A 14971-nucleotide genomic window follows, 5' to 3' on the forward strand; every position below is an offset into this window, starting at 1 on the left:
GAGAAGATCTCTTTTAGCAAGCTAGCTTTTATTCATTTCGATCATCTTAATTGACAGAGAGATGAAAATGACTTAATACAATCCTCATGTTATTATGTAATTGATCATCAAATAGACGTTTTCAACAAGTTTAAGGGCGAAGGCAATAAATTTGAAGAAACCCTCAGTAGTGATGCCAAGGGCCTGCTAAGCTTATATGAAGCGGCCAACGTGAGGATTCATGGCGAGGATGTATTAGAAGACGCGGTGGCCTTTACAACCCATCAACTAAAACATATGGTGCAACAATTAGAGCCTGTACTTCAATGCCAAGTGAAGAGAGCTCTAGAGCAGCCGCTTCATAGAGGCGTTCCAAGAGTTGAAGCCCGTCATTACATTTCCTTTTATGAGATGGACAAATCGAAAAATAAAATACTTCTAAAATTAGCCAAGTTGGATTTCAATTATTTGCAAAATTTGTACAAGAAAGAACTCCATGACCTTTCCAGGTACGTAATGCACTTATTATTACATCCTTGTATTATTCAACAGTGATTAGATAAATGATCATATTTCGTAATTTGTATTTTATTTTACATTGTAAAGGTGGTGGAAAGAACTCGATTTGATATTAAAACTACCGTATGTGAGAGACAGACTCGTGGAAAGCTATTTTTGGGGTATGGCATTCCATTTTGAACCTCAATACTCTTATGTAAGAACAACAATTGGAAAAATATTGCCAATGCTTACAGTAATGGACGATACATATGATAATTATGCCACACTTGAAGAAGCTGACCTATTCACTGAGATCTTGGAAAGGTATAATGCATTTATTTATAGAATTAATAATTTACTGATTCGTGATCGACAATAAAAATAGTTAACATTAATAATTTCATCTCGTGGATACTAATTTTATTAAAAAAATAACCTGATTTTTGCAGGTGGGATATCAATGAAATCGATCGACTCCCAGATTACATGAAAATTATTTATAGATTTATTCTAAATCTATACGAGGACTACGAAGTTGAAGCAACCAAACAAGATAAATTGTTTGCAGTGCCTTATGCCAAAGAAACAGTAAGGACAAACTCTTACTATTAATCCATCATCATTAATCTTATTGAGCACATATTAATTTTTCTTCTCCACTCTTTTTTAATTAATTCTAATTAACTTTCGATATCAATTAAAAATGTTGTTCATTTGAAGCTGAAACAAGTCGCTAAGGCCTACAACCAACATATGCAATGGTTCATGGGAGGACAGATGCCTACATATGAAGAGTACATTGTCAATACAGTGGTCACGAGCTGCATCTATGCCATACTCTTGGCGATTATCCCAGGAATAAAATTTGCCTCCAAAGAAACCATTGATTGGCTGATGACTGAACCTAAAGGTCTTATAGCTTCCACCAGGGTTTGTCGATACGCAGATGACGTGGGCAGTGATGAAGTAAGATCCTCTAACTCCATTTAATGATATATACACTACAAAATTTGTTTGACAAGAATTTTTCATTTCATAACAACAATAATTATTACAGTCTTGATATCATAAAAATTAGATGAAATTACACTTTTTCTTCCATAGAATACGAGTTCAACATTTTTATTCTTTTACTTTATGGAACTTTTAATATGGTAAAAAAGTTAGAAAAACTCAACACATTTAGTCCTATATATTATGGGATATTCAAAATGGTCCCAAAGTTCGGAAAACTCAACACATTTAGTTCCTTGTCCAAGTTTTCATAAAAAAATAAACAGCAAGAACATGTACAATATACTTGTCCATTAGTTGTGCAAGAAGCCAAGTTAACGAACACACACATTGCAAATGTCCTTTCCATCTTTTTTTTATGGAAATTTGGACATGTTATATTGTGCCGAGTTTTTTCATTTTATAACCATTTTTAAAGACCCTATAAACACTACAAAAAAAATAGCTCAATAACTACAAAAGAATTTGTTACTAAAATCAGCATTGAGCTAATTAGCATGTGAAATTTTCTTTGCTAATTTACATATTTAAAACAAATTTGAAGTGATTCGTTGTTATTTTTTTCATTTCTATTGAGGCATTTTCTTGTAGTAAAAGCGTATAATTAAATGTGTCAAGTTTTTTCAATTTTTTAACTATTTTGACAATCCCAAAGAGCATAGGACTAGAAGTGTTGATGAACCCTATTTTATATATGGGACTGCAAGTATAATTTTGACTAAGACACATATGAAAAAGATGGTGATATTAATCATCAATGATAGGTTTTAGAGTGACAACAAAAACATTGATTACTAGTAACAATAATCGACAACTTTTGTGTCCCAAGATTGTCATTTCATTTATATGTTGCCAATGATTATGTATACAGTCATGTCTTGGTTTTTTTATGTTTTTTTCATTCGGACAAAAAGCGTGAGGGAAAGGGCGGAACAATGCTGACTGCAGTGGATTGTTATGCGAAGCAATATGGTGTATCAAAAAAACAAACTGTGGACAAGTTCAACGAACTATTTGAGGATGCGTGGAAGGACTTAAATACGGAATGGTCAACTAAAACTTCCACAACATCTAATAATATGATGGAGGAGCTTCTGAACCATGCACGCGTAGCAGAAGTCACTTACAAGAACGGTCGAGATGGGTATACAAATCCTCAAAAATATTTAGCACCAGAAATTGTTGCTCTCTTTGTGGATCCAATGGTCATCTGATTATATAGATATATATCCACAGCTCAGTTAGTTCGTTGCTATGGATCATGTTGTTTTGTGTTCCTTGTCCTCCATGATTGAACAATAACGGGTTTCGATTTGCAGTTGTTGTTTGCTTTTAGTCTTTAGCTCGCGTGCTTTGTTGTTGTTAATGTGTCGCACGATCATCAGGAACATGTTTCCTTGTATCGCATATCATGTCATTAGGTCGTCATTATACAATGTATTGTTAAGTATTTTTAATGATAAATTATGCACAACTTTTTTCTGGCAAATTCTTACTAATGATAATTTTTATAAAATAATTATAACAATTAAAAGTTGAAAAGTTCATTTTTCTGACAGAGTAAAATTATTTTTCACTACATGTACAATTAATAGTGACAACTTTTGCATGTGAACTTTTCTTCCCCTGTTTTCTTACCAAATCGGGTCAACTTCTTCATTAATAATCGAAGGGATGATTACATTCTCTTTTTAATTTATGATCTATTTACATAAACTATTTAGTAACTAGTGAACTACCTACACATTCAAAAAATAGGTTAGTTTGTGTAATGATGTTGATGAATTTAGGGGTGTATATGTAATTTTATAAAAAATATAGATGAGTTGTATAAACAATATTGATATTCTTGTGGATGTATATATAATTTGTTAAAAAGTAACGATAATTTCTATGAATATATAAACCATATGTCAGGAGGTGAAAATATAATTATCCCTTAATAAAATGTTGGTTTCAATGAGGAGGTGAAAGAAATTGATAGGGTTTACAATAAAGAGCTGAATATGGTTTATGGAACGACAAATGCGTACATTTGAAGGTCCACGAGCTATATCCATTAAAAAAAATATTTGTTTAAATCAGATTTGATCGAATCAAATGTTACTCGAAGCAAATATCCCAGGCTTAAGATTTGCCTCCCAAAAAATCATTAAACATTAAATTAACAACTTAAGTGGGAGTTTAACAGTTAATTTATCACATATTTAGAGACAATTAGTGTACATTTAATCTGACAGAGTTTTCATTTATTTTTCATAATAATTGTTTCCATAAGTTAAAGGACTGCGAAAATATTCCAATTGTCACAATCTAACATGAGTTGAACAAAATTGTTTCTTGTTCCTATTAAATTGTGGTAAGTACTTATCATTACTATGACAAATAAAAGTTGCTACATGTCTCTATTTAATTATATGACAGGCTACAATTTCTGCACAATTGTTACTAAACATCTTATATATACGGTGAAGGTCTTAAATGTATTTTTTGGTTCTATAATTTAGATTATTTGCTATTTTCATTATTTATTTCTGTCTAATTTTTGCAATTTAATTAATCCTTTTTTCCATCGAAATTTACCCTTCTCACCAGTAAAATGAATGTGCATTGACGCGATCGTTTAAAATTAGGGTTATTCTTCCTATTGACAATGCATCCCTGCCAGCATCCTCCCGCTTTTATGAAATGCAAGACCTCGAAGAAGCTTTAGAACAGTTACTTTTTTGACATATTAATTATTTGTACGTAGAGATTTTGAGGGGAAATAATATTTTCTATCCCATAATTCACGATCTTTCCTCTTGGTTTCACTGAATTATGAAATTCTTATTTTTTGTTCCGTAACTTATAAAGAGTAGCACTTTTAATTCCATGACATTTTTTTATTATATATTTTAACAAAAAATGCACATGGCTTTTAGGACCTTTACATTTTTAACTCATTGGTTACCAGATTTTATTTTTAGTATTACAAATTTAAAAAAATAATATTCTAATTATTTAATTACTATATGGCCTTTTTCCTTAAATATTTAATGAAATAGTAGTAGCAATATCTTGAAAAATATTTGGCAACCCCAAACTTTTGCTCTCCTTCTGGATCCCATAATCATCTGATTTGTATGTATATCCCAAGCCAATCAGTTCTATCGAGTCGGCCTGTTATCCACGGACAATATATATTCAGAGCCAAGTCCTTTATAATAATAAATATTCGTATCTAAATTCAATAATTTTACACTAGGCCTAAATCGGAACTCATATCCATTTAAATAAATTTTTCGCCTATACACTAAAGAAAAGTTTACTATCTTAAAAAGTAATTGAATTTGTAAGATTTGGATAAATCAATCAACTGTAATATTGCTTCTTCATTTTAAGAAATTTCCTTGTTTGATTTTGATGTAAATTAAAATATGAAAATTTTTATTTTAAAAAAGAAAAAGACACAAAACTTAATGGATAAGATTTAAACCAGCTGGCTCAAGTATGTGGGATATAATATGGGTAAGATCAATGTGTATTTTATGCGTAGGACATAGCTATAGTACATAAGTAATGACTTAATTGTATTTATTATTCTATATAAAGGGTAGCAACAAATTAAGGACCGTACATATAGTTTTATTTTCCTGACTTTATATGTTTTAAGGATGAATAGCAATTTAGCCCATGTGTTATTGAAAATGAGCATATTATCCCCTATAAAAAAATATAGCAATTTATCTCCTTATACAGGGAGGTAAATTGCTTCATTTAAAAATTATGGGGAGGTAACATTGTTGTATTGTAAAAAATACAAGAAGATAAATCACTATTTATTTTTTCATAAGGGGATAATTTGCTCATTTTCGATATCACAAAGGGATTAATTGTACTTTTCCCTATGTTTCAAAAATTCTCTGCCGTCTAAACATTGACTTGCAGATAAGTATTTTGCAGAAATCGGTGTGTGATTGATTAATTACTTTGCACCTTTGAATTTCCTCCAAAAGGACAATTACAACGAGAAAAGAAATTAAAAGATGAGATCCATTAAAAGAAATTAAAACGATAAAATTAATACCTGCGTTATAGGAGTGTCATTTAATAAAATTAATACGAGTCAAATCAAAAGATTTTAGTGAATAAAAATTTGACTGGCGTTAATCAACTCTATCTTAATTGATAAGGCTGACATCCACGATCAAGAGTTTATAAATTCAAATTCTGTGTGGGAGTAGGGGTGGTAGATGAGTCGAGTCGGATCGCGAGCTCGGCGAGCCGGCTTGACTTTGAGCTCGACTCAAGCTCGAAAATTCGAGCTCGAGTCGAGCCAGCTCGAGCTTGAGCTCCTATCGATCTCGAGCTCGAGCTCATATTTGGGTGTTCACCAGCTCGCGAATTTATCGTGTGTTTAGTTGAATTATATGGTTATCTTGTGAAATGGTCGTTATTGGTTGTGACTATGGTTGAATATACTATATATATAAATATATATATATATATGATGATGATTAATTGTAAGATACTTCAATTTTGTTGTTGAATATAAATGAATGATGAAGTTGTTATAAATGATTGTGACACATTTCTATTTTATGATTAACTGGAGTCAAATTATGAAGTTGTCAATGTGCAGATGATACATTGAGATGAGTGTCAAATGGAGTTGATTAATTATGGAGTTATTAAAACATGAATGATGTATTAAGATGAAAGGATGGCATACCTAACTTGGGCATATTCAATGGTTGACGAAGATGTGATATGATTGATGACGAGCTGTGCACAGTCATGGTGTTGTGATATATGATACGAGAAAGATGAAGATATAGCTAGGTATCATAAAGCGAAGGGTACCGGGATATTTCGGGTAGCGAAAAATATCCTGTGCTGACGGCTATACACTGGGGTAGTGTGGGGGTGTTAGGTTCGGTGTGATGCCCTGTGCTAGGATTGCTACACACTTGGCCAATGTGGAAATATCACATATGAATGATATCCTGTGCCGACGGTTATATGATATTGATTGAGATAATGAGAGCCGGTCAAATCAAGATTGCAGACAAACCAAGATTTGTATATCCGAGTCATCCCGACTGATTTGGTCAGACTCAAATCAAACTGTGTATAAACTCATGATGACCATCTGATTATTTTTAAATTTATGATTCATATGAAATCGTACAACTAAATAAATCTATAAATATGAACTCTCTATGCCTTGAGTACAACTTTTTCTACTCCTAAAATTTTTCTATAAACTGTAGAAAAAAATAAAAAATTATTTCTTACTTTTTTCAGTAAAAGTTTATTAAAATATTTTTAGATAAAATAATTATTTAATTTTAAAATAATTGAAATATGCTAGAGTTTATCTAAAATAAATAATTATTAATTATAAACTATTTTATTATTTATATTAAAATAATTTTTTATTTTTTTTACTTTTTTAAAAATATTTTTTTATTTCTTATAATTTATGGTCAAAGTTTATTAAAATATTTTCAAACAAAATAAAAATTCAATCTTAAAAAAATTAATAGTTGCTACAATTTATCGCGAATTTAAATAAATATTAATTTAAAATTAATTTATATTTAATAAAAAGAAAATATATCTAATACTTTTACTCAAAAAATAAATTTTACTTTTTATAGTTTTTGAGCAAATGTTAATATATTTTTAGACTAAATAATAATTTAATTTTGAAATTAGTAAAAAAATATCTTAAAAATTATTTGAAATACAAATAATTATAATTTTAGAGCTATTTTATTATGTATATTAAAATAAAATTTTTCTAACATTTTTATTTTTTTGAAAAATAAAAAAAAATCTCATAGTTTGTGTCAAAGTTTGTCACAATATTTCTTTTTCTTTTAATGGTACAAAAAACACATTTTTTTTTATTATTTTGGTATCATTAAATAAGGCATTTGAAGTCAAAGTCACGTCAGCGAATAGGAGGTAATGGCCGTTAACATCCACGTGCGAGGCACATGGTCTTTGCCGTTAACTTGGGACCAAAAAGACGTGTTTTTGTATTTTATGATATCAAAAATGACACTCGCGATAATTATGATACCAAAAGTAAAAATAATATTTTTTAATAGGATACAAAGAACGTGTTTGGTATCAATTTTGAGTATATTGTTTTGTCATGATTTAGGGTAGTTGTGGACTGGACCGCATGCATATCACCCACTAATGTGGTGGAGATCATGTTCATTATTCTTCTCTAATTTCAATTATCACAATAAATTAAGTATATATAGTGATGTATGTAGTTCTAGAAAAAGACAATATAGATATATAATCTGCTTATAATATATATATATATATGCAGAAAATGGCAAGTAAAATAAGAAGAAAAAAATAATTATGTTGTTGAGTAATATCCTGAAGGTCGTATATAAATATGATGTTCCCAACACTATGTTGAATCGCGGACAGACCGAGATTCGTATATCATTATTCAAGTGGTCCCGATTGGTTCTTGGTCAGACTCAAATTCAACTGTGTATAAACTCATGATGACTATCTAATTATTTTTAAATTTATAATTCATATGAAATCGTACAATTAGATAATTTGTGACAATTTTAAAATTATTAATTGATATTTTGTCGCTAATACTATATTATATGGTAGTGTGTAATTCAAAGGAAATATGAACCCAACTTGCAATTCGAGTCCTTAATTAACTTAAAATAATACAAGAACGGCAATCAGAAAAGGAAGTATGAACCCAACTTGCACCATGTACACTTGTGAATTATTCAATAGTTGTCGACTTTTATGATAATTCTGTAATTGTCGACTGACATCTCTCTCTCTCTCTCTCTCTCTCTCTCTCTCTCTCTCTCTCTCTCTCTCCATGTTTATGGAGTTTAAACTAGTTAAAAAATAATATTATAGATTAACCTTAAAAAGAAAGGAGACAAAATGATATTGAAATTAATAAAAAAATTATATGCATTATATTAAATAATTATTTACATAAAACATTATCAAAACTTACTAAATTTTTCTTTTTTTCATAGGAGGTAATTTACTCATTTACAATATCCAGAAATAGATTGCTATTCACCCAACCTTAAAGACTTCATTTTATTCGGACTCAAATCACTATTTTGTTTCTTTTTTCATGGGACTCGGATTTATGTTGAGATCTATCAACATGTGTGGCTGCCTTTGAAACAGGAACCAACACACATAAAAACTGGCACTGTGAGAGTATCCCGAACCGATTGAAAGCAGCAGCAATGGCCAAGGAGCATGCTGATGGCGAAAGAAAATACAACTGCCGACAGACTAATAATCATAAGGCCCAAATGGGATTATTATGTAAAGCCAGCAGTGAGATCCTGGACAACTATTTCCTAAACACTATGAGAAAATTGATTTATTTCTTATATTATAAATCACTACAATTTAAAAATCATAACAAATCAATATTATCAATCATGGTTAAAGTGTAATAGATAAGTATGTATTCATTAAATTAATGGAAAATAACATGAGAACATGATTTCAGAAATTGGTACTGTTTGGTTGGTTAATCATTTTGCAGCTTTAAACCTTGGAAGAGCATTGCCGGGATCATCCGCGCCGTGTCTATACGACATGCTTACAAGCTGATTAAGGAGTGTACTTTTGCAGCACTTACCTAAAACCATCAGTAAAAATCCCTAATATTGAAATCCAACATAAAGAAATAAACAGCATGGCTATGTTTCGATTTGTGGCTTCCTATTTTTCGATACAAAATAAAACACAATTAATATTTGTTTTTGTATTTTTACATTTTATCTGCGTGTTTTCTATTTTTCAACTTTCTATATATAATATAAAACAGATATGATTTGATAATACACAATAATTTTTGTCTCCAAAAAATACAACATTAAACATAAATTATTTATATATACATATTTTATCTAAAAATTTATATGATTTTTTTGACAATGAACAGTGATTTTTGTCTCCCAAATCCCAACATCAAACTTACACCACTTATTTTAAAATATTTTAAATTACCCCAAAACACAAATTCAAACATATTATCTATTTTCAACACACACATTACTTATCTCTATTTTTCTCTTTCTTTTCAAAGCACAAAACAAAACAACTAAAATACAAATCCAAACACAATGAGAGTGTTTTACTTTTGTATTAGTGTAGAAGCACTGTCTTCTTTTGCTGATTACAGAATAGTAGGTGGCAGGCAGTGAGGGATAATTATCATTTAAAGCAAAGGCTCGGCATTGTTGATTTGGAATTGGAATAAAAAATTGAGAACTCGAATATTTCACATGTTGGTTTTTGCTAATGAACATTTCTTATTTCTGCATTTCCGTCTTCATCGCCATGTCTGCATGTGCTCTCCTGCCAGAAATAAATAATCCCACAGTAAGAATTGAAGTGCCATTGCACCAGATTGAGAATCTTTCCTTAGCGTGCGCTGGTATATATATATAATAGTACTTAAAGTTCAGACGTGCTAATTAACATTAAATTTATTAAGGTATTAGTTAAAATATAGTAAAGTTGATCACATGATACCTATGAATAAGTGAATTGGTGATTGATACGTGTCAAGAAATATACAGACAGGGATTACAACATTAGAGATTGAGAGATAGGCTTTGATTATCAGCTGCAAATCAAATGGCTCCCGCTGTGACCGGTTTTGATGAAAGCCTTCCAAATCTCACCAAGGATGTCCGCCCACCCATTACGAGTTACACCCCGAGCATGTTGGGTGATGCCTTCACTTCGTTTTCTTTGGACGATAAGGTTTGTGTAGCTCTTCTATTAGTTTAGGGGGTAGACTTTAACATGTCTATGTTATAGCATGATTTTCTCGAAGCATATTTAGATAATTTTTTTACGAAACTTTATGCATCCCATGGTTTGGTAAACGATAATTGGCTTTTCTGTAGCTACAAAGAAAGTATGCTGAAGCAATTCAAGAACTGAAGCAACAAGCAAGAAGCATGCTGATGACGAAAGGAAGTACAACAATTGAGAAACTAATATTAATTGACACACTTGAGCGTTTGGGAGTGGGATATCATTTTGAGCAAGAGATTGAAGATCAGCTCCGAGAAATCTTCTTTTTCCAGTCTCAAGATAAGGACCAGGACAACTATGACTTGTTCGCTACTGCGCTTCAATTTCGTCTGCTCAGGCAACATCGCTATTCCATCTCTTGCAGTACGTTCGTTTTCTCACTTCATTTGCAATATATATGTGACTATTTATATCGAATAATCTTTTTTTACTCGTCTTATCAATATACACACACATATATTATGATATTATCTGATGCATCGATTTGAAGTTAATATTAGGAGTTAACACATTAATACCATGCTCTAAAGAAACTTTAAAGGGGCTAAGTACATCAAATTTTGAAATGCAGTTATGAAGTGACACATTGTGAGAAGGACTTTTTTAACAGGCTTTTGTTCATTTAGGCCATACTAATTTTACGAGAAATGAAACAACTTATACCATTTCATGTGACTTAATTGATCGTCAACCAGATGTTTTCGACAAGTTTAAGGATGACGATAGCAAATTTGAAGAAACCCTCACTAGTGATGCTAAGGGCCTGTTAAGCTTGTACGAAGCGTCCAACGTGAGGATTCATGGAGAACACATATTAGAAGATGCAGTGGCCTTCACAACCCATCACCTAAATCATATGGTGCAAGAATTAGAGCCCCAACTTCAATGCCAAGTGAAGAGAGCTCTAGTGCAATCAGTTTATAGAGGCGTTCCAAGATTAGAAGCCCGCCATTACATTTCCTTTTATGAGAGGAACGAATCGAAGAATGAAATACTTCTAAAACTAGCCAAGCTGGATTTTAATTATTTGCAAAATATATATAAGAAAGAACTCCATGATCTTTCCAGGTACACAATACACTTATTATTACATCCATGTATTATTGAACGTGTAATAGCTAGGTTAAATCAGCATATTGACTTGTCTTTTTTTTTACATTTTAAAGGTGGTGGAACGAGCTAGATTTGGTATCAAAACTACCTTATGCGAGAGACAGATTGGTGGAGTCCTATTTTTGGGGCGCGGGTATCAGTTTTCAGCCTCAAGACTCTTATGCCCGAATAGCAATTACGAAAAGTGTGGTGATGCTTACAATAATGGATGATACATATGATAATTATGCTACAGTTGAAGAAGCTGATCTTTTCACCGAGATCTTGGAAAAGTATGATATATATACTTATTTAATATAATCATTAGAATCATTTACTTGTCCTTGATTGAAAAAATAATACTAATAATAATACTTTCGTCTTGTAACTAAAGATGAATTTGAGTAAAAATTAATGTGATTCTTGCAGGTGGGATATCAATGAACTTGATCGACTTCCAGATTACATGAAAATTATATATAAGTTTATTCTAAATCTATTCGAGGACTACGAAGTTGAAGCAGCCAAACAAGGAAAATTATTTGCAGTGCCTTACGCCACAGAAGCAGTAAGGACAAACTCTTACCGATCCATCCTAATTTATCTTATTGAGCATATATTTATCTATCTCGTCCGCTCTTTCTTAATTGTTTTTTATTACCTTACGATGTAATTAAACATGTTGTTCATATGAAGGTGAAAGAAATTGCAAAAGCTTACAACAGACATACGCAGTGGTTCTTGGGAGGACAGATGCCTACATATGAAGAGTATATTGTAAATACTGTCGTCACGAGCTGCATCTATGTCTTCCTTACCGTGGGTGTCCCAGGATTAAAATCTGCCTCCAAAGAATCCATTGATTGGCTGATGAGTGAACCTAACAAAGCTCTTATAGCATCCACCAGGATTTGTCGACATGCAAATGATATCGGTAGTGACGAAGTAAGAAGCTCTAAATCCATATTATACACTAAAAAAATTAATGAATGACAAGAGCTTTTGGTTTGTACCACAAGAATTGCTTATAAAAGATTATACGCATACAGTGACAACAAAAGTATTGATTACGGGTAATAACTTGATAACTCCAGCTGTAGTGCCATTTCATTTTTATGTTACCAATGACTATATTACCTATGATATAATCAATGTTTTGGTTTTTTTTTTTGCAAAAGCGCGAGAGCAGGGGTGGAAATATACCAACGGCAGTGGATTGCTATATGAAGCAATATGGTGTATCAAAAGAAGAAACTGTGGACAAGTTCAACGAACTATTTGAGAATGCATGGAAGGATTTCAATACAGAGTGGTCAACTGAAATTTCCATAGTATCTAAGGACATGATGGAGCAACTTCTTAACTACGCACGTGTAGCCGAGGTCAATTACAAGAACGGGCGAGATGCATATGCAGATCCTCAAAATTTAGCAGGAGAAATTGTTGCTATCTTTATGGATCCCATTGTCATTTGATTAAATGGATATATGTATCTGCAACTCATCATTTAGTTCGTTGCTATGGATTAGGTTGTTTGTGTTCCGCGTCCTCTGTGAATCAACAATAATGGGTTCGAATTTTCGATTGTTGTTTGTATCGCGTCTCTAGCTAGCAAGCTATATCGTGGTTAAGGTATTGTACGATTCATCAATAAAATGTTTCGTTGTATTCAAGGTGTAGTTTGTCTTATTATAAATATTCTACTTGTGCTTTCTTTATTCTATTAAAGTTTTCTCTTTCATTCTTTTTTGTTCCTTTCATCAATCTAATATGTACATTATAAAATGGATTAAATGTAATTTTGGATCCATAATTTAGGCTATTTAGCATTTTCATCTTTTAACTTTCGATGATAGTATTTTGGTCCTGCATTTCTTTAATTTTTGTGATTTCATTCCTTTTGTTAGCTAGAGTTCATTTGCACTGGCGAGAGTAGTGACTCCAACAAAAAAAGAACTGTAATCGCAAAAATTGTAAAGATGTAGGACCAAAATGGTATACTGAAATATTAAAGAATAAAAATGATGGCAGAAATGGGCTAACAGGAACAAAAGCCCTAATTTTAAAATGCCACGTGAGAGACACATGTATTTCCTAGCCAGAATGATGAGCTCTGGCCAAAAAAAAAAAAAAAAAAAGACTAAAATAACAACGATTAAAAATACATACGACCAAAATACTACTGAGAATGTTAAAGGAGAAAAACGTCAAAATAGCCTAAATTACGACAACTAAAACGCATTGAAACCTTACAGAACACTACAAAAGAAACATCCTGTTGAGGATGGATTTTCACAACAACCTTTATCACGGTTGTCCAGAAGCACCAATAAATTCCATCGCAAAATTTTTGTACATAAAAGCAAAATATTTGCAAACGAAATCAAAATACGTCATAACAATAAATTTTCAGGAGAAACTGAAAAACCTTATTTGCAATGGCCAATAAGGAATCAATTTTCAAACGATATTATGATATTTTTATTTTTATAAATTTTTTATATATTTAGATACATATTCAATATTATATCAAGTTTTTTTCAAAATTTATCATATATTACAATTATTTATTGATATCTCATATTGTAATTTTATATAATAATAAAACATGAAAGCCACAGAAGTTCGACTATTTTTTGGTATCTTATATCAGAATATCTTTTCCTGAATACTCAATTTTATAGTTATCCATATTGGGCTAGTGGTTTTTGAACTCTAATGGTGCCAAGTTGAGCTCGAGCTTGAGCTCAAATATTCTATTTGCAAGCACAAAAAGGTAGGTAAATAGCTTCATTTTAAAAAGTATAGGGGATAAATTATTATATATTTTTTTCATAAGAGGGTATAATTTGCTCATTTACAATATTCACAAGTAAATTACTATTTACCTAGACCTAAAGATTTCATTTAATTCGGACTCAAATCACTACTTTGTTTCTTTTTCCATGGGACTCAGATCATTGTTGTATGAACTTAGATCACTGTTAAGACCCATCAATACGTGTGGCTGCGTTTGAAATAGGAAACAACACACACAATTATTTTGTAGCTTTAAACGTTGGAAGAGCATTGCCGGGATCATCCCCGCCGTGTCTGTAATTCTACATGCTTACAAGCTGATTAAGGAGTGTACGTTTGCAGCACTTACCTAAAACCATCACTAAAAATCTTCTTTTTCCAGGTTATATCATCACAAAATTTTTGGACATAAAAGCAAAATTTTGCAACGAAATCAAAATACGTCATAACACATTTTCAGGAAAAACTTAAAAACCTTATTTACAATGGCCTATTTTCAATGGACCATTTTAAAAATTAAAGGATTCAATTTTCAAACGATTTTATGATATTTTTATTTTTTATATCTTTTTATATATTTAACTAAATATTCACTATTATATCAAGTTTTTTTTTCAAAATTTACCATATATTACAATTATATTGTAATGAAATATGGCCCAATGACCATTAGTTTGGAAAGCCCATTCGGATTAAGGCCCAAATCCATTTGGATGCCCACACACATCCTACCCGACCC

At 31.3% G+C, this 14971-nt stretch overlaps 1 protein-coding gene across 2 annotated transcripts in view; it reads left to right on the forward strand.

Moving 5' to 3' along the window:
* Window positions 1-13119, forward strand: part of LOC105163682 (gamma-cadinene synthase-like) — a 39554-nt gene extending 26435 nt beyond the window's left edge. Inside the window, exons 1-7 of one of the 2 annotated variants that reach the window (XM_011082124.2) lie at window positions 10082-10284; window positions 10431-10704; window positions 11037-11409; window positions 11508-11726; window positions 11863-12001; window positions 12130-12378; window positions 12612-13119. In XM_011082124.2, coding sequence (XP_011080426.1) covers window positions 10156-10284; window positions 10431-10704; window positions 11037-11409; window positions 11508-11726; window positions 11863-12001; window positions 12130-12378; window positions 12612-12908 — 1680 coding nt within the window. In that variant the 5' untranslated portion in view covers window positions 10082-10155 and the 3' untranslated portion in view covers window positions 12909-13119. Of the gene's footprint in view, window positions 1-10081; window positions 10285-10430; window positions 10705-11036; window positions 11410-11507; window positions 11727-11862; window positions 12002-12129; window positions 12379-12611 lie in introns of those variants that run through there. The other variant, XM_020694474.1, reaches the window with a different exon arrangement.

This window comes from Sesamum indicum, linkage group LG6, assembly GCF_000512975.1.
Source record: "Sesamum indicum cultivar Zhongzhi No. 13 linkage group LG6, S_indicum_v1.0, whole genome shotgun sequence".
Lineage (NCBI taxonomy): Eukaryota > Viridiplantae > Streptophyta > Magnoliopsida > Lamiales > Pedaliaceae > Sesamum > Sesamum indicum.